Source organism: Hoplias malabaricus, chromosome 1 (assembly GCF_029633855.1).
Source record: "Hoplias malabaricus isolate fHopMal1 chromosome 1, fHopMal1.hap1, whole genome shotgun sequence".
Classification (NCBI taxonomy): Eukaryota; Metazoa; Chordata; class Actinopteri; order Characiformes; family Erythrinidae; genus Hoplias; species Hoplias malabaricus.
The window spans coordinates 46182800-46201500 of record NC_089800.1 but is presented as its reverse complement, the minus strand read 5'-3'; the positions used below and the strand labels follow the sequence as shown (position 1 = coordinate 46201500).

Below are 18701 nucleotides of genomic sequence, written 5' to 3'. Positions count from 1 at the left end.
TTCTCGCACTCGCTCACAAATGTTGCCCCCACACTATGTCTGAACCTCACATACACTTTTGTTCTGTCTCTTCTCCTTTTTTGTTCCTTTTTCTGTCCCCTTTAGCTCATTCTCCCTTGCTCTTTCCCTCTGTCTAAAACATTTAGCTCTGTCTCTGTCTTACTCTCACTTTGTCTCTTTTCCACATTGCAGTTCCTTTCCCTTCTTTGTCCTATTTCATTCAGCCTCAACTCTTTCTTTCTCATCCTTCCTTGCTCCCCATCATGTTTTATGTTCTCTCTCTCTCTCTCTCTCTCTCTCTCTCTCTCTCTGTCTCTCTCTCTCCCTCCCTCTCTCTCTCATATCCCTTTGTATATTAATTCAGCGTTTTGTTTATACCTTAAAAGCCTACGTCTTCCAGCTTTCACTCATTGCCACTCTCTGGAGACTTGTCTCCCCATGTTTTTCTGAGCATGTGCGCTTGTCCGCTCGTGTCTCTACAGGATCCAAATAGCATGGAAGTGACAGGTTGGCAGACAGCATGAGGCAGAGAGTGGCCAAATGAGTGGAGAGTTTGATTGAGATGAGCATGCCTGACAGAGGCCTGTCACACGCACTCTCCAACACTGGCATTCAACAAACCTCGCAGAGACCGTGGCAAACACTGTCACGCCAAACAGACTTAAAAACCCCCCACCTGTTAAAAAAATAACAACACACCACAGCTATTTCCATCCAATTATTCCAACCACCTGCGGAATGCTTGATAATTCCAGACATGCTCATCAATATCCCACCAATTTGAAAGAGAATTCACTGAATATAAATGATCTTTAATATACTGCCTAATTCCATGCTTGACTCCGGGATCTGATGCAGGCGAAGCACAGAAGGCAGTAATGCAGAAATGGATCAGTCAGAATTAACTCGGATGACATTTGCCTGATAATCCCGAAGATGAATAAAATGATCCTCTCTTCTTCTTTATCCTGCCCTACTGCTGTTCCCCTCATGTTGCTTTCTTGGCTCTGTGTGTGTGTGTTTTTCCTTGCAGAGGTTCTGGAGGGGAAGACTGCTATGCTTTTGGGGATGAGTCAGTGGAATTCCAACGACCTGGTTGAGCAGATTGAAACCTTGGGCCACATTGAAGAACAGACACAGGGTAAGGGCAAGCTGTCAGTCCAATGTGTGTAGCATGGCTTGCACCTGCAGTGGGTCTTCGTAAATCATTCAGCATCTATCAGCACCTGAACTGAAGCTTATTCTCTTCTTTTGATGAGCTCTTGTTCTTAAACATATATTAAACCCCACAATTCCATTAATCAGGAAATTGCAAAAGTTAAGTAAATGTGAAAGTATTATCTTTTTAATGATGAATACCTTCTATTCAATGCCTGTCTTGTTACCAAACTGACCTAAGCAGCTGGTTTTGTAACATGACTGCTTTGGAAAATACAAACTTGACACAGCTTTACCTCTGAGCTGTATCTGTGGATTTGTGTGCTCTCTCTGCCAGTCAAGGTTATTCTGATATTGTCGAGTTATGAGTCACAACATGAAGTGAATACAGACCTGCAGCTGGAGATTAATTTGGGCCATTTGTGTTGTTTTGTGTATTTAAAAATGATTAATATAGCTGTGTTTTCATTTGGTACAGTGTCTCGGTTTGGGTGCTCGGACTTTATTATGCTTAATCAATCTTTCCCTTTCTGTCTTCTCCTTGCAGCATCTGTGTTCCTCTGACAAAAGCATTGTTAGATAACTCTTTTTTTTTTTAGTTTGTTGTTGTGGGAAGAATGTGGATCAGACCTCAAGTACCTCTGAGGGAGCATTAGCAGCCTTTGCCCTGCTCTGATTAGAGTACTAATTACTGATACAGACTCATGAGGCTGGGGAAGGCAACAAAAACTGTTTGAAAAGCAGAACATAGGAAAGGTTAAAGTGTTTGAGTGTGCCTGATTAATTTGGTGAGTGGATTTTGATGGCCATCGTACACCCACAAAGTAAAAGATTGTTAGCTTAAAGGTTATAAATGCTGCTCTGGGTTTCAACTAATGTATTACTTGACAGTTAATCAGTTAGTAATGGAAGCACAATGACTGTGAAATAGTCGAGAGCTCAGATAGAACGTGTTTAAAAGGTTTATTTAGTTACTGCTATAATTATAGACATGCTGACACATTCAACAATAATGTGAGACGAGGTAAAATCCATTCTTTATACCTGTATTTCTTATAAGCACTGTATATTATTACTCTAAATCTCTATCACATGGTGATATCAGTTACTGCTGTTCATGATGAAAGATGGTAGAGTTTAATGTGAATAATTTCTCACACATACATCACTGATACAAGTGGAGAAATATAGTACAAAAATATATTCTTAATCTTTTTGAATGTAAAATATGTGTGAAATTCAGTGAATGGATTTTATATTCAGAAACTTTTGTTAAAAAAAGTTATTTCATAATTACACATACTTAGCATATAGATTATTATTTAAATCTGAAAAACCAGTTTAACTCCTATAGAATCTGTCACGGATGGGGTGTAAGGTCAGAAAGACAAGGTATGGCGGGATGGAGGTCAGTGCAGGAGATTTTAATAAAAGAGAACTAAACACAAAGTCTAGGGAGCTAAATACAAAGGCTATGGTAAATGCTAAACAAGAAAGCTAAACACTAAACAAGGCTAAACACTAAAAAATGACTATACAGAACAAAGGGGCTAAACACTAAACAAGAGGCTTTAAACATAGAACAAGATATAACACAGCAATACTATGAAATAGAGACATGAGGCACAGACAATGAAGATACAATGACCCACAACCAGGAACCACTGACAAGGACTATATCAAGACAACACAAACAAGAAACACATGGGAACTGATTAAGACATGTGACACTAGAAACACAAGGGAAGGGTATCACATTACCTGGGAACAAGCAAGAAGCAGACACAAGACGGGGAACAGTCACATGACAAGGGGAGCACAAACAAGAAACATTACAAAACAGAACACAAAACTAGGCATGTTACAGTACTTGTAAATCAGACTCAGAGATTAAAATGTATTATTGGTGTATTCCTAAACTGTAATTAAGCATGTAGCCAACATTTAATATTTAATATATAGTTCGTCAAAATGAAAGCAATTCCTCTTGAATACTAAGTACTAAGACATAATCTTGGCCAAAGACCTGTGTTGCTAGAGTTTTATAAAAATGGATCATACATAAAAAAATGAATCAGAAACCATTCTCTCACTGTATTGCTACGACAAGTCATTTTTATAATTCTGTTTCTACAGATAATATTTATTAGTCATCTCAATCTATAGGCTAGCGGCATGGTGGCGCAGCAGGTAGTGTCTCAATCACACAGCTCCAGGGACCTGGAGGTTGTGGGTTTGAGTCCTGCTTTGGGTGACTGTCTGTGAGGAGTGTGGTGTGTTCTTCCTGTGTCCGCGTGGGATTCCTCTGGGTGCTCCGGTTTCCTCCCACGCTCCGAAAACACAAAAAGTGTCCACTTGTGTTGTCCTGTGAAGGACTGGTGCCTCCTCCTGTCTTGCGTCCAATGATTACAGGTAGGCTCCGGACCCTTCGCAACCCTGAACTGGGTAAGCAGTTACAGATAGTGAATTAATTAATCTATAGGCACTAGGACCACTCACTACCGTGGTTATGCATCTGACCTATTGTGATTTTTGTTGATGTGCTAATGTTGAGCTTGCTTTAGACGTTAAAATGAAAGAAATATAAGTATGGATCCCTGACCATTTTTCTGTGTTCGTAAACTGAGCTCTGTTCACCTCTGTCAGTTAGAAAAGGATCTTGGGCTGCATCTCAAAATACCACCATAATTCTTACATAGTGCACATCACAGATAATACAGACCATAATTAGATGCTAATATGACAGGGAAATTTACAACTTATAGTTCACTCAAAATGATCTGTGACTTACAATGGACTGAGGGCACAAACTGTTCATTTATGACAGACACTGTGCCCTACGGAGGGTGTAGAGAGACATTTGTGATTTGATCATGGCTTCTCTGCAGCATGTACACCTCTCTCACTGATCACTTTTAGATGAGGAGAACAGTTTTATTAACTTTTGAGCCAATCACCAGGAATAATTTAGGCAGATATGATAAAATATTAAGAACATTAACCATTATATTTGTTCTACTTTCAGAGGATCAGCAGTATCACACTGTTTACCCTGTGGTAACAGGGGGAAGAGAATGATACAAAAGGATATGTTGCTTGTGTCTGTAGTCTCTAACACACTAAAACAACACACGAGTGAAATACGACAATTACTGAAGCTTGTATATGATCTGTGTCGGGATAACTAACTTTTCCATTAGATCCTATAATGAAAATGATAATGAGCTAACAGATTTTAACAGTCTTTTCTCCTTATTGTGCTGATCATTTATGCCCCCTGATGCAAAAAGGCAGTGGCCGTCTATGCTTTTGAATGTTACTAGACTCTCCAAAGCAGGCAGAGGACCTGTATATGGGATGAATTTATGCATCTTTCCCATCCATTTATATTAGTGCTGTGCTCTGAAACCCATACCAGAATAAGCATATGACTTCAACCCATGGATACATACATGGGAAAGATTGAAATAAACTTTCAAACAGCAGGGGTTTTGCATAGATTCAGAGAGGAGAGTATGGAACTGGAATTTTTGTTAGTATAGAGATCATCGGATTGAGTTCTTTTTTTTTTGCAAAAACCTATTAAAAAGAATTGTGCTCCTTTTGTGAAACTGCATTAAACACCTGCCTCCCTGGCCAGGGGTACTGTACATACATTCTTTACTCATTCATTAATTGTAGTTAAATGATTTTCAGAAGATAATCCTTGATTGATTATTCCAAGTGTATTTACTCTTGTGCTGAGTGAAAAGACGAAGTATCCAGGGCAGATGAATGTCTGTAGTTCTGCAGAGGTGCCGAATTAATCAGACTTTCAAAGGTATGGATTCTTACCTGATGTGCTGAAGGCGGAAATGGTGGACAAATGGCTTTACAATGCCACTGGTGGGAATTCTAGTGATAGTAGACAGAAGAACTTAGATATGCCAAGCCATTAACAAGCAACTGGAGTTACCTGCCTTTGACAATTATTCTATATATTATTCTATCCTATAGATTTTAGATCCTGTCTGCTCTAGTCCATTCCTTCATTATCTTTATAATCTGCAATGTGGATCGGCTTGGTGGCGCAGCAGGTAGTGTCGCCTGGAGGGACACTGGAGGTTGTGGGTTCGAATCCTGCTCCGGGTGACTGTCTTTGAGGAGTTTGGTGTGTTCTCCCTGTGTCCGCGTGGGTTTCCTCCGGGTGCTTTGGTTTCCTCCCACGGTCCAAAAACACACGTTGGTAGGTGGATTGGTGACTCAAAAGTGTCCGTAGGTGTGAGTGAATGTATGTGTTGAAATGTGATGAAAACAGAAGCTGTTTTGATAGCTGATTTGTCTTTATAGCTTTCACTTCTACATGTCTCAGGTAGAGATTTTTGAAGGCATGCATTTAGACTGAGGATACAAGTCAAAATCCATCTCTTAGGAATTCTTAGTTGATGTTGGGTGTCATATTGTCTGTTATGGGAGTTGCACATTATGCCTGACAGCCAGACAGCAGCAGATAGTGGAGGTGTTTCAGCACTGTTATGGCTCACTCCCCTCTGCCTCTAAATGCACTGTCTCTAGGGGCTCTGCTGTGGATGTTTATGATGCTCCCTCTTTGACACATGGCTGAGGATCTGTTTTCGCTTGTTTACTCATTCTGTTAATTACTTTTCAATTACTGCCTTCGCCTAATCTTCTTGATTACACATGGATTAGCATGGGCGAAGATGTACGCCCATACACTATTGTGATGACGGAGTTGTCTATAGGAGCACAATCAGAGATTCCCTATGGAGCTGACTGTGCTGTGTGTTAAAGATGGAGCCTGGGCTCAGCTCCCCTGTAGACCTTGGCCTCTGTGTCTGGTCTGCACTGATCTGGTGCCCACTGGCAATAGCTTGTGTGTACTGACTGCTGCTGGGCTACTGCTACTGGCAGAGTAACAGCCTCTGTCTTGCTGTGAAACAAAACCTTGTATTTTGTTCCAAATTATTGTGGAGAAAATATATAATGGTCTGTTGAATATGACTTTTTTTTATTATAAAATGTGAAAGGCAGTTGGTATTTTATAGCATGTCAAAAAATGAGAATAGACATAAATTGAAATATTTTGTATTCACAGCAAGAGCTCTCTCTCCTTCTCTTTCTCTCTCCATCTCCTCAAACCCTTTTGCTCTTCCCATTTTTCTCTTTCTTTTTTATGATCATTTTATGTATGTTCCTATCAGGGTCCCTAATCAATAAAATTATAAGTTATTGTCGGATCTCTTACTAGAGACTCTGAGTGGTTAAGCAGACATTGAGGAACATTTGTGGTCTAAATTGTGTGACATTACTTCAACCTTTGAACATTTCACTTAACTTTTTCAAATGTTAATTGCCTAGTCAATAGCCCTATTAAAAATCCAAATTCCTTGTCGCCTATGAGCAATCCAAGGGCTGATTAGGTCACAAGCTCGGAATGAATAAATTAGAATGGAAAACTAATTAGTCCAGAAGGCTTTTGTAGAAAGTAAAGGTACCTTCCTCTGGTTGCTGATACTATCGCACATTTTATCCACCCTGCCCATCTAAAGGCTGTGACTCTCAGGCTTTCAGGCCCGATGGCACACACACACACGCACACACACACACCCTCACTCGCATTCTCTCTCTCTCTCTCTCTCTCTCTCTCTCTCTCTCTCTCTCTCTGCTGCTCATTTGTATTCTTTCTTACATCAGCTTACGTCAATTCATTTTTACATACACTGCTTGTAGGCATAGTCTCCTTCACATGCTAATTCACATTTAATTACATTTTCCTTATTTCTCCTGCCTGTCTCCCTGTTTTAAACGCAGGGTTCCTTGAGTACAAGGGGGAATGGGAGAAGGAGAATGAAAGTGATCAAAGTCACTGAAAGACTGTGTGTAGGTATTGGACAATATGTTTGCAGTTGTGGTGAACACTGTACTTCACTCATTATTTTGTTTCACTGTGAGTTTATTTTGTGGAATGATTTTTTAATGGGGGATTTTAACTCAATACAAGTGATAATTCTCTTTGCGTTTAAATATTATGGGACATAGTATATCATTGAAATGTCTTTAAATATCATGGATATACTACATTTTCCATGTCACCCATTCCTAACTGAGTGGGGTTTTCCTAACTTAAACGGTTCATATGCCACATTTGGCACAGCTTATTACAATGCAGAAGATGTCTGTTATAACATATTTCCACTGAGGACTGGACAGTGATGTCATGGAAATTGCACGGACACAGATAAGCTTGGTGAGCTTAAATAAAATCTTTTATGAATCTGAATGAAAAGAAAAAAGAAAAAAAAAAAAGAAGATAAACGGCGTTTGGTAACCTGGATGTAGGCGCAAGAATCGTAGCGTAATAAGTGTGTTTGCTCAGTGTAATACTGTTGAGTGGAACAGTGGTGTGTGTGTGTGTGTACATATATAGCAGTGTGTATAGCAGTGACAGGCCTTGGGCAAACGCACCCCAGGCGTAGAGTCATCAACCCTGTAGGGAGACTGTCAAGACATTTCCGCTTTCAATACACGCACAAAACCCAGGGCATGAAGCATCTGCTCCAATCCCATAAATCCGTCTCTCTCACTCCATCTCTGTCGCCTTTTATTATTTTCTTTTTTTTTACCATTTCTCACACTTACAACACACACACACACATGCAGAAATCAGAAGATACATGCTTTCATTCACAGGTCACTGACCATCAGACTGAATGTACTGCTGGAAATCTTTGCATAAAAGTGTGCTTCGGGAATAGGGCAGGGTGATAAAACAGTATCAATAATTATCTAAATAAATTTTTTAAAAATATTTATGTTGCACATAGGAGATATTGTTATATATATAGTGCCATACTTTTCTTTTGCTTTAGATCAGTAATTCAGTGTGAATATTAAGGATATATCTGCCCTTCTGCCACCAATTCCAGACTCTATGTAACAGCAACACCAGGACCTGCACTCTCCTCACACACACTGATTTGCAGTTCACTGCTACACAGATCTAGGATTGTTGGAAAGAAACTGCCCTATGCTCTGCTCTGTTCCTTTTGTTGTCTGTCTCCTGGTTCTGTTTCTCTTTGCTTCTTTTTTCTGTTTTAATTCCCACATATATTCTGTGTTTGTGTAGCCATGTGCTCATTATGCCATTCTCTTCTCTTTTTATTTTTTGCCATGCCCCTGACTCATGTCTTAGGTTTTCTCTATAGGTTTTCTCTGTTTAGTAGTGGTTTCATCCCAATACAAATTAAGACGTTCTGCAGGACACCAAAACTCTGAGAAAACCGGTATTTTTTAAATCAGATTAAAGGTGATCAAAATGATCATAAACTGCAACTGTTATGTTGTGCTCAGGTACATGATAAACTATGAATATGAATATGATATGAATCATTACATTATAGAAGCATACAGATATGTTAGTAAAATTATTAATAAGGCAATACTAGGATTTTCTTGAGGTAATTGTTTGATCGTATCTACAGGGGTTGGACAATGAAACTGAACCACCTGTCATTTTAGTGTGGGACGTTTCGTGGCTAAATTGGATCAGCCTGGTGGCCAGTCTTCATTAATTGCACATTGCACCAGTAAGACCATTTGCATCCAATGGCTCAAACATTGTATCCTGAAGGTGGTGCTGTGTATCAGGATGACAATGCACCAATACACACAGCAAGACTGGTGAAACATTGGTTTGATGAACATGAAAGTGAAGTTGAACATCTCCCATGGCTTGCACAGTCACCAGATCTAAACATTATTGAGCCACTTTGGGGTGTTTTGGAGGAGTGAGTCAGGGAACGTTTTCCTCCACCAGCATCACATAGTGACCTGACCACTATCCTGCAAGAAGAATGGCTTAAAATCCCTCTGACCACTGTGCAGGACTTGTAAATGTCATTCCCAAGACGAATTGACGCTGAATTGGCTGCAAAAGGAGGCCCTACACTATACTAATAAATTATTGTGGTTTAAAACCAGGTGTTTCAGTTTCATTGTCCAACCCCTGTATATACAAAAAGAAAACTGGTTTTATTGATGGGATATTTTGCTGTGCTGTTAGTGGCATGGTGTTATTGGCATGTGTGTGCAGGGGGCTGGGATCAGTTACCTTCAGCATACAGGTTAGGTCCCAGTGGAACTGAATCATACTATAGCGTGTTCATGCCAGGTGTGAGCACTTGAGAACAGATGGTGGTGATTCTGTGTGCAGCTCTTTTGTTCCTGAGGTCACACAGTTCAACGTATTACGATGACCGAAGGCATCTTTGAATTACGCTTTATAATGTCTGGCTGTTGAGAGCTTTTTGTGGCTGGAACTTTTAGTCTTGATGCTCTGGCCGTTTATGAATTTGGTATAGTGCAATGGATAACACTGCTGCCCTCCACACAGCAAACTTGGGTTTGATTACCAGCTCAGGGAATAACACCATGATATACCAGTAAGAGTGAGTAAGAGGCTCCATTTGCCTAAATTAGTAGCATGATTATAAGAGCATCTGCCAGATGCAAGTGCTTTCCAGTGGTTAATTAGATTAATGATGTTGAAAATGTTTTCTTTTGCTGTTCCTCAGCTGAACTTTTTTTTTTTTAAACAAACTGCCACTCTTTTTTTCAGTCATGAAATGAGCCTCCAGCTTATTGTTTCCACTAACCCATAATAATGAAAGGTTTCAGTTTATTTGCAAATAACACATGAATTGCCCTTATACTGTGTCCTTTTTTCTCATTTTGGAGGGAGGGAAGAATGTTTAAGATGCAAGTTGTTCACTTTATTCTTGCATAGTAAATCACCCCATGCAACATGATGGAGTTGGGTTTACAGCTTCCTACCAGCACTTGCAACCAATCTGAGTCGTTCCACTCAATTGAACCATGAAATTGTATTGGACCCAGATAACCTAATATGGCTGAAATCTAAACTACTGGACCTCCAGCCAAAATTTGTCCTCCTATGGCTAGGCACATATCTTTCTGTGATGTTTATCTGGTTCAAAGTAGTTATTAGCTTTGGTCAGAGCAATTGACTTCCACTTTCAGATCAGTCAGGGCTATAATTATTGCAGAGAATCCGGTTTATTTAATTGATTGTGATATGTGAGCACTGTGTAGGCACACTGGGTCTTTGGCTTGATTTCAGTAAATATATCTCTCCGAGGTCAAAAAGGATTCCAATATTTTCCTCACCTAAATTAATCTCTTGATCTTGTTTCTGTCTTCTGTTCCATATGTAAAAAAAATGCTCTGTAATTTCCTACATGTACCCTGTTTGAAACATTACAATCTTGTAAATATTCAATCAGTCTGATTGACATGAAGTTAATGAATACATACTCTCTCACTCACACACACACACACACACACACACACACACAGTGCCCCCCTCCTGCTCTGGAGTAGTTCTTGTTCTCTATCCTTTATTATGTTGTATTGCCATTAAACTTAGAAAATAAGAGATTCATGCACTTACATTCTCTGCTCAGTCATTTTTTTCTGCTTGTTTCTTTTGTGCTGCTCTATAAAGTTGAAAAATAGAACAGCTGAAACTGGGCAAAGTATTACATATGGAGCTGAAGCACTACCAGTTCTCTGCTGTATATACAATAAATGCTATTAAAAATTGCAGAGTTAGCAACAAAACAAAACTAATAATGTGCTCTGTATATGACAGCACCTTGATTTATTACACTCTAGCACTCTACATTCTATTTTTAAAATTAAACCAGATCTTCCAGTTCTTCTTGGTTATAAAAACAGGACAGGACATTATGTTATTACAAATGAATGCAATTTAGGCCAGGCACCACTGTGGCGCAACAGAGTCACGGTCACACAGCTCCAAACCTCACCTCTGGTCACTCTCTGTGCTCCAGTTTCCCCTACAGTCCAAAAGCACATGTTGTTAAGTTGATTGTCTGTAAATGTGTGGTTCCAAGTGATGGACTGGAACCCCATTGAGTGTGTGTCCCTGCGAGGGTAGGCTCTGGACACACTGCAGCCCTCAATTGGATACAGTGGTTACAGAAATGAATAAAATGCCATTTAAGTTTCAAACTTGGTCAGGAAATTACAGTTACATGTCACATTGTTACATTACACTTAATTATTAAACAAGAAATGTGTATCTCAGGACAATTCAGGGTCGTGGTGGGTCTAGAGCCTACCTGGAATCACTGGGCGCAAGGCAGGAACACACCCTGGAGGGGGCGCTAGTCCTTCACAGGGAGACACACACTCACACATTCACTCACACACTCACACCTACGGACACTTTTGAGTTGCCAATCCACCTACCAACGTGTGTTGGTGTGACACAGGGAGAACACACCAAACTGCGACACTAGCTGCCGCGCCACCATGCCACCCCAGGAAATACCAGTGCTTACAAAAAAAATAAATAAATACAACAACGAAACAATGAAATAAATTTTTTTAAAATGTAAATATTGCTAGTTAATTAGATAGTGACCAGAGCTATGGTGGGAGATGATGATTTTCTTAACAGACTCCAATTCTGCCCCTTACCACATCCCCAATATTTGCTGAATATTATGGCTGAGGCACTAAAGCCCTAGAAATGAAACTGAATGGTATAGTATGAAGTAGGTTCTCTGGCATCAAAGTCAAAAGTAATTTTGGTATCAAGACAAGTCTACTGCCGTCAGCTTGTTCTCTAGATAAACAAACCAAGGACACTATGCTAATATTAGCTGCTGGTGCCACTGGCCTTGCATGCATGAAAAACCCTCTGTGTAGGACGTAATTTGGACTAGACTCACCCAGTGCATGTCCTTACAGGCAAAATCTGCTTCTCTCTTTATATATTTGCCTTGCTTTCCCCAGAATGCAGTCAGTCAGTTTGCTAAGTGGTAGTGGTTGTGACTGTGCTACAAAGGGGAATGAGAGCATGAGCACGGGCCAGAGAGGATACCTGTTAGCTTGTTATATGTGGAGGAAAGAGGATGCACAACAAAAGGTTTTTATTGAATTTACGGATAAGTGGCATTCTAGAGCAGACTGTCTGATGCAAGAGAATGCAGTTGAAAATGCCTCTGGATCAATACTTCATCTTTCCTTCAGTTCTGCGCCCACATTGTCTTTCCAGTGTCCTTTGGCTTATTGTGTTTGATCCTCTTCTTTCTGCTCTCATGTTCCTAATCTAGCAGCCAATGAGTGCCCTTTGTTTCTTTTGTGCTCATTTGGCACAGAAAAGTTCAAGCTGGGGCTGGACAATCGGTATCAAATGTTTGGTATGTCTTTTTGTAAAGAAAATGTATGAAATTAGCAATAGTTTGGTGATCTTGTCATTTCACATGCACAGGTAGAGTATCAAAATATAAATGCAGTATAAATAATGCAATATAAAGAAGGCATTTAAAATTAAATTTACACCAAGCCTACAGTTTATTCTGATTTTCTCCTGATTACAAAAAAGGCACTTCTTAAATAATGCCAGAGAAAATACTAAAATACCAAACACATTAGTTTCTTTGTAGAATGATATATACATCACCCAGATCTAGTTCGAACAATCATTAATACATTTTTCAGTACTAACTAGTCACCCATGAGTAATTTTCATTTTTATTTATATATCTGTGGATCATATTGCTGTATAGTGCTTCATACTGATTATGCTATGATGGAAATATGAAAGAATCTGTAACTTATGACTCAAGAGGCGAGGAAGCATATCCAAGTGAATTTATTTGAACACATTTGAAGTACAAAACAGAAACAAGAGCAACAGCAGTTACAGCTCTACACAGTAAGAGCCAATGATGAACACAAACAAAATTAACAGATGAACGTATTAAACACCACAGAGGTACATACCGGTGACAAGGATAACAAGAGGGCGAGAGAAAAGCAGGAGCAAAGGAGAAACACAACTCATGTGAGGAATGACAAAGCAGAAGGGCTGAGTTGCGTGTTAATGAACTGAAATTTAAAAAATAAATAAATAAGATAGAAAATGGGTAATGTGAATTACAAGAAAGCACAGAACATGCACACCCATGAACAAGCATGCATGCACACACCTCAGAATTTAAAGTAAGATGCCAAGCACACTGGACTAAAATAAAGACAACAAAGAAACAAAACTGTAAACAGAGTCCAGGATACTACAGAGACTGAAACTAAAATGGGGACAGAGAAAAAGGCAAAAAAAAAACACAGATAGAGACAGAGGGAAACAGGCTAAAATGTTAAACTGATAAGGGAGACTAAACTAAACTATAAATATAACATAAAACGAACTAAAACAAACATGGAAACTACAGAGAACACTAGAAACAGGGAGAGAGAGAAACCAGTAAACTGTGGTGGCCATCACAACCATGAAACTGAGACAGAGAAGGCCAGAAACATCAACTTTTTTTTTAACTAAGATTTTATCAAATTTGATGATGCATTTGTTGTCTTCCAAAATTTTCCCAACATGAGCTTATATAGTTGCTCATATATTTTGGGTCTTTAAAAGCACTATTGTGTAACAGGATTAAAGATGAGGGAACAATGCAAATGTCTGTACTTTTTTAAAGGACAACTTCCTGCATCAGTTTTCAGTATTAGTATTATAAAAGACTATAGTGAGGTAATGATAAAATACAATATATTTTCAGGTCCAATTAGCACTTATTTCAGAGTAATTATGTGTGGTGTAGCTATAGGGGTGTCTCATAAGGCAGAATTTCTCTCTTACCTTTAACCTATAAATTCTTTTTTGTGAAATACCCCCAGGTAGAGTGAGCAGCAATATTGGAGTCTGTCGACACCCCGCCTGAATGAACACACACACACACACACACACACACACATCTGAGGGCTAAACCTTGATTGGTTCTTAAGTTTAGTAGACACAGGCAACGTGGTAGGCAGCAGTCTTAAGTGCTTTCAAGCAGGGCTGATTGACGCTTGCTTATTCTCTGCAGCATTAAGCACTGTAGAAAACAGTTCGGCTCCTCTAGTACTTCGCCCCTGTGTGTGCCGTTGTGAATAGGAGTCTGCAGCTGGGCTGCCACAGAGACCCTTCAAATCAGGCAGGCAGGGCCGCTCTGAGCTTGAGCAGCGGCTTTCATTCAGCACAATCACTCCTCAGAGAACCAGCGATTTGGAAATGAAAGCATATGCTATTTAAAGAGCTGCTGCAGTCTGTGCCTGTCTTTCTGATCTCCGTTCAGTTCAGGGTTGTCATGACACCCTCACTGAGGAACACACAAGCCTAGCTGCAGACTGCACAGCTAGACTGGGGGAATGAGGCAGGGATGGATTAAAGCCAATCCACTGTTTGTTTGCACAAGAGATTATGTGCTGCTATTTTTTAAATGGTGTGTTCTCAGTCCAATATGTAATTACAATTTGCCTCAGCCGCGCAAGAGAAATGAGAAATAGATTACTAACGAGTGTTGAGGCATATGTTTAAAAAAGTAATAGCAAATCAATAAATGTGTTGTGCTATGTGTTAAATACATATGTTTATGTTACAATTCCACTGCTGCAAAAAGTGTAAAAGAGCTAAAAGTGTGTTTTGTGCATGTTTTGTTGGGTCTGGAAGATAAACTATGTGAATAAAAATTGGCATCATCAGAAATCACTAACGTTCATCATTTCCAGGTCAAAATGAAGAACTATAGCTAAACATTGGGATGAATAAATAAAGAGAGCAAGGATATGTGGAACTGATAGCTACAGAAATTATGAGACAAATAAAGGCTTAAGCCTAGACATGGTGGATACAGAACAAGGAGGAATGATGGGGCGGAGCCAAAACAAAGTGGATTCAAGACAAGGTGAAGACTGGGTTCTTATGTAAATGCAAATTTGGCATTGTGAACATTAGCCACAACATTGTGGAGAGAAGGTCTGCAGAGATGTACCTCTGCTAATCAGAGAAATGACGCTGTCTGTACCAAATGCCTTTTGGCAACATGGCTTACTGCCTACTCTAATTGCAAGTCTGCAGGAACAGCTCTAGGCAACTAATACCTGTGCAGCATTTTCTTTTTTACTCTGAATCTGTCTTTTACCGCCATAAAAGAATTTTATTATCTTTTTCATTTGGAGCTCTTTAATTCATAACACTTGACTCTCCGCCTTTGGAATGGTCTGGCTTTTGTAGCTTAATGGACAAAATAACCTAAAACATTCCTTTCAGCCATTCTCACACTGCAATGCCCTCTCTTCCATCAGCTTTTACATTGTGACAGCAAAGGAGGCTAAGGTTACCATTTTCCATTGAGGGTTTAGATCTAGGGAAGCAGTCAGAAGAAGTCTCATCAGCGCCAAGCTAACACACTGATTGGGAAACATCCTGAGAAAGAGCTGTGGACACTGAGAAAATGAGGAGTGGGCCAATGTGAGAATGACTTTGGAGTAGAAAGTGAGAGAGTGAGAAAACTACAAATGAACAGATTAAAGAGGAGAGAGTGAGGTGTAATGACTTTGGCTGGGGACATCCTAATAATGTGGACTTGATGGAGAAACAAGTAGCACACTCACATGCTTGTCTTGTTTGCATAAAGATTTATTTAACAGTTTGTGTCACTTTGTTGTGGATGAAACCACTGATGGGAGAATTAATGGTTTAGTAGTAATAGTTACCCTCTTCTGTGCACTTTTATACTGACATGTTTTGCTCTGTCAAAAATAATAGCAGGCGTTTCAGTGGTGCTGCCCCATTTGGTTTACAGTCTTACAAAAGTGAAGCTTTAAAATTCAATAGAAAACTGTTTATGTCAATAGAGTTAGCCGTGTGTGTGACGTGTGTGAAGTGAATTTTCTTATGTGTCTTTATTCTCTCTCTCTCTCTCTCTCTCTCTCTCTCTCTCTCTGTGTGTGTCTGGCATATACTCAGAGAGCTTGTACAGAATTGGCCGACCTAGATGTGTACCACAAACCAGCATTGATGGCCTAGAAGACACCGAGGTATTATCAACACAATTTTACAGTATGAGGAATTTGGTTATATTTGTTAATATAATGTTCCTCTAAGCTTTTACAGTCATCATTATGAATTCTCAGACCTTTTTTTAGTATTTTTTGCAATGATACTACAAATAATGGAAGCATATAGCCACAAATTTGTGCATTGTGTTCAATATGAAATAAATCTCACTTTGTTCTGTTTTATATAAAATGACAAAGTTAAAAAAATATATATTAGCAACATATTGAAATAGACTGTTGTCTAGTTTCAGCCTGTTTCAAGAGCTGCTGTTTCTAAAAGTCACATTCTTTGTGGTTTCTAAATATAGTATCTTCTTATTGCCAAAGTAATCTCATTTATTTGTCTCTCTCTCCCTTTCAGACAAAGTGTCAGACACAGGTGCTGGTACTGGTGGTGCATGGAGGGAATATTCTAGATCCGGCAGGTGGTGACCCAGGTGCAAAAGCTGCAGATGTGAGGACTCTGTCTTCAGTACTAGAGAAGGTGGCACAGGCACACTTCCAGGCTGCCACCAAGCACGTGCTCATCAAACTGGTGCCATGCCCTGCTGTATGCGCAGAAGCCTTCTCCCTGGTCTCCAAGTGAGTGTCTTATGTGCTGTTTAAATATGTATGAATTTTCCCAGACACATTTTTAGAGTGGTAAAATGCTGTGACAGGATGTCTGTAATGTTTGAAAGGAGTGATCTCTATATAAATGACAGAGATGGAAGTGTCTAATCAGTTTATACCTTGTGTTACCAAAAAGTGAACAAAGTGTTGAATCCACATAGTGTAGGGTCTACACATTTAGAAAACACTTATGCAGAGAGACCTTAAGGTCATAAGGCAAAAGTAATCAATGTTTTGACCTAGGACAGTGGGATTTCTGTCTTGATTGGGAACTTGAACCTCCGATTTTGTTTATTTTATTTTTTTATTTTTTATTACTGTGTGGTGTAATCCAAGTGCTTTATGCCTAACAATATCTTGAGAGGGTGCCATGTTGTTAATGAGACTTAATTCTCTTGGGCTTGCAAGACAACTGTCACAGTGTTTAGGAAGCCTGGCTCATCACATTAAAACAGTTATGTGCCAAGATGCTTAATTTCCCCAAAATTTATTATATTACAGTAATCATCCTTAATACTTAATGTTAGAATGAAATAGCATCATCGGAGGTGTGCAGTTTGTTAAAAGGTAATTATGATGAAGACAGAGAGACATTTTACTTTACTATACATCCCCATGTATTGCATGTTCTTTTCAAATGGTATTTCAGATTGGAAAAAAATAAGAAAATAGACTAACATTAGCTTGAGTTGATGAGTTTAATGGTGGACTAGATTTGAACTGATATTTTATTACAGCTCTGTTATTATCCTCCTGGACATTCAATGTAGATGACCATTCATTGATATGCCATGTAACATAGAAAGTTTATGGGATAATTCATTGTTCTTTAACACATAACAGAGAGCGCAGTAACATTTAAAGCAAGCATTTATTTTTTACTGTATAAGAATTTATCAACAATAATCTTATAAACGTTAACAAACCAGCTGTAGTTTTAGTGTGCTACCTTTTACTTTGCTGGCGGCTGTTTTTTTACAATCAAAGGCAACTTTCAGAGGGCAGCTTGAATCTTTTTCCGTATTCTGGTCATTGAAAATTCTGCATGGTGTATTTTCATTGTGCTTCTTTGTAGTTCAGTAAACCCAGTTTCAAGTGAGCCCCTCCTGATGAGGTTTCTGTAAGTTGTCTGCAAACAAAATGTTAAGGACAAGCTGTTTGTGAAGGCTCAACATGACTGCATTATAGAAGATAAGCTCAGCCCTCTTCAGATTGGGTTTAAATCATAACCTGAGTTCTCAATAAAGACCGGCTCCAGTTTGGCTGAGTGGGATGTCCAATCTTGCATCATTTAGGCGTTAGATTAAAGTGCATTTTTAAGAAGGTTTTGGAGCTGAACACCAGTTGCATGTCATATGCTAATTTGAATTCATCTGATTTTTAAAGACCTACCATAGTGCACAGAATATTAAATAAATACCACTAGCTGCTTAGTTGTAAATTTCACACTGCAATGCCCTATAAACAATGTCACAGTAAGCAGAGATTAAAGAGAATTCATGAGTAATGTATTAATCATGGTGCTGGACGTGATGTGGCTCTCTGAGGAAAACAAAACATAAAGCATGCTGACTCTGTGGGATGTGCTTGGTGAATAAAATATAATTACAGTTATCATTCTTGTTAGCTGTGTATTGTTTTAGAAGGGTAGGATAAGTAAACAGAATGAGTAAACAGTAGAGGAAATGGCTCAAAACAGCCAAGTAATGTTAATACCTTTGGAGAGAAATAGCACTAATAATGGAGTTTGTCAAAGCCCTGAAAGCGGATCAGTCTCAAGAGCTCATAAGCCTTTAGATGATCTTTGATGTAATTTTAAATTCCTGAACTTCAACATCCATTTTTTCTATTTTCCATCACCTCAGCTGAGTAATGGAAGAAGAGGCAGCGAAGTGCGGAGGATAGAACTCACACAGGATGATGAGAGGAGCTACTTTGCTCACATGATCATTTCTTCTTTCCTTTTCTACAGCAGCTCATTG

The 18701-nt window shown here is 39.1% G+C and overlaps 1 protein-coding gene across 4 annotated transcripts in view; it reads left to right on the top strand.

The window, feature by feature from the left end:
• Window positions 1–18701, top strand: part of pitpnm3 (PITPNM family member 3) — a 103386-nt gene that overhangs the window by 35049 nt on the left and 49636 nt on the right. For 3 of the 4 annotated variants that reach the window (XM_066664370.1, XM_066664360.1, XM_066664377.1), the window contains exons 3-5: window positions 1034–1141; window positions 16016–16086; window positions 16469–16689. In XM_066664370.1, coding sequence (XP_066520467.1) covers window positions 1034–1141; window positions 16016–16086; window positions 16469–16689 — 400 coding nt within the window. The remainder of the gene's footprint in view (window positions 1–1033; window positions 1142–16015; window positions 16087–16468; window positions 16690–18701) is intronic. The other variant, XM_066664385.1, reaches the window with a different exon arrangement.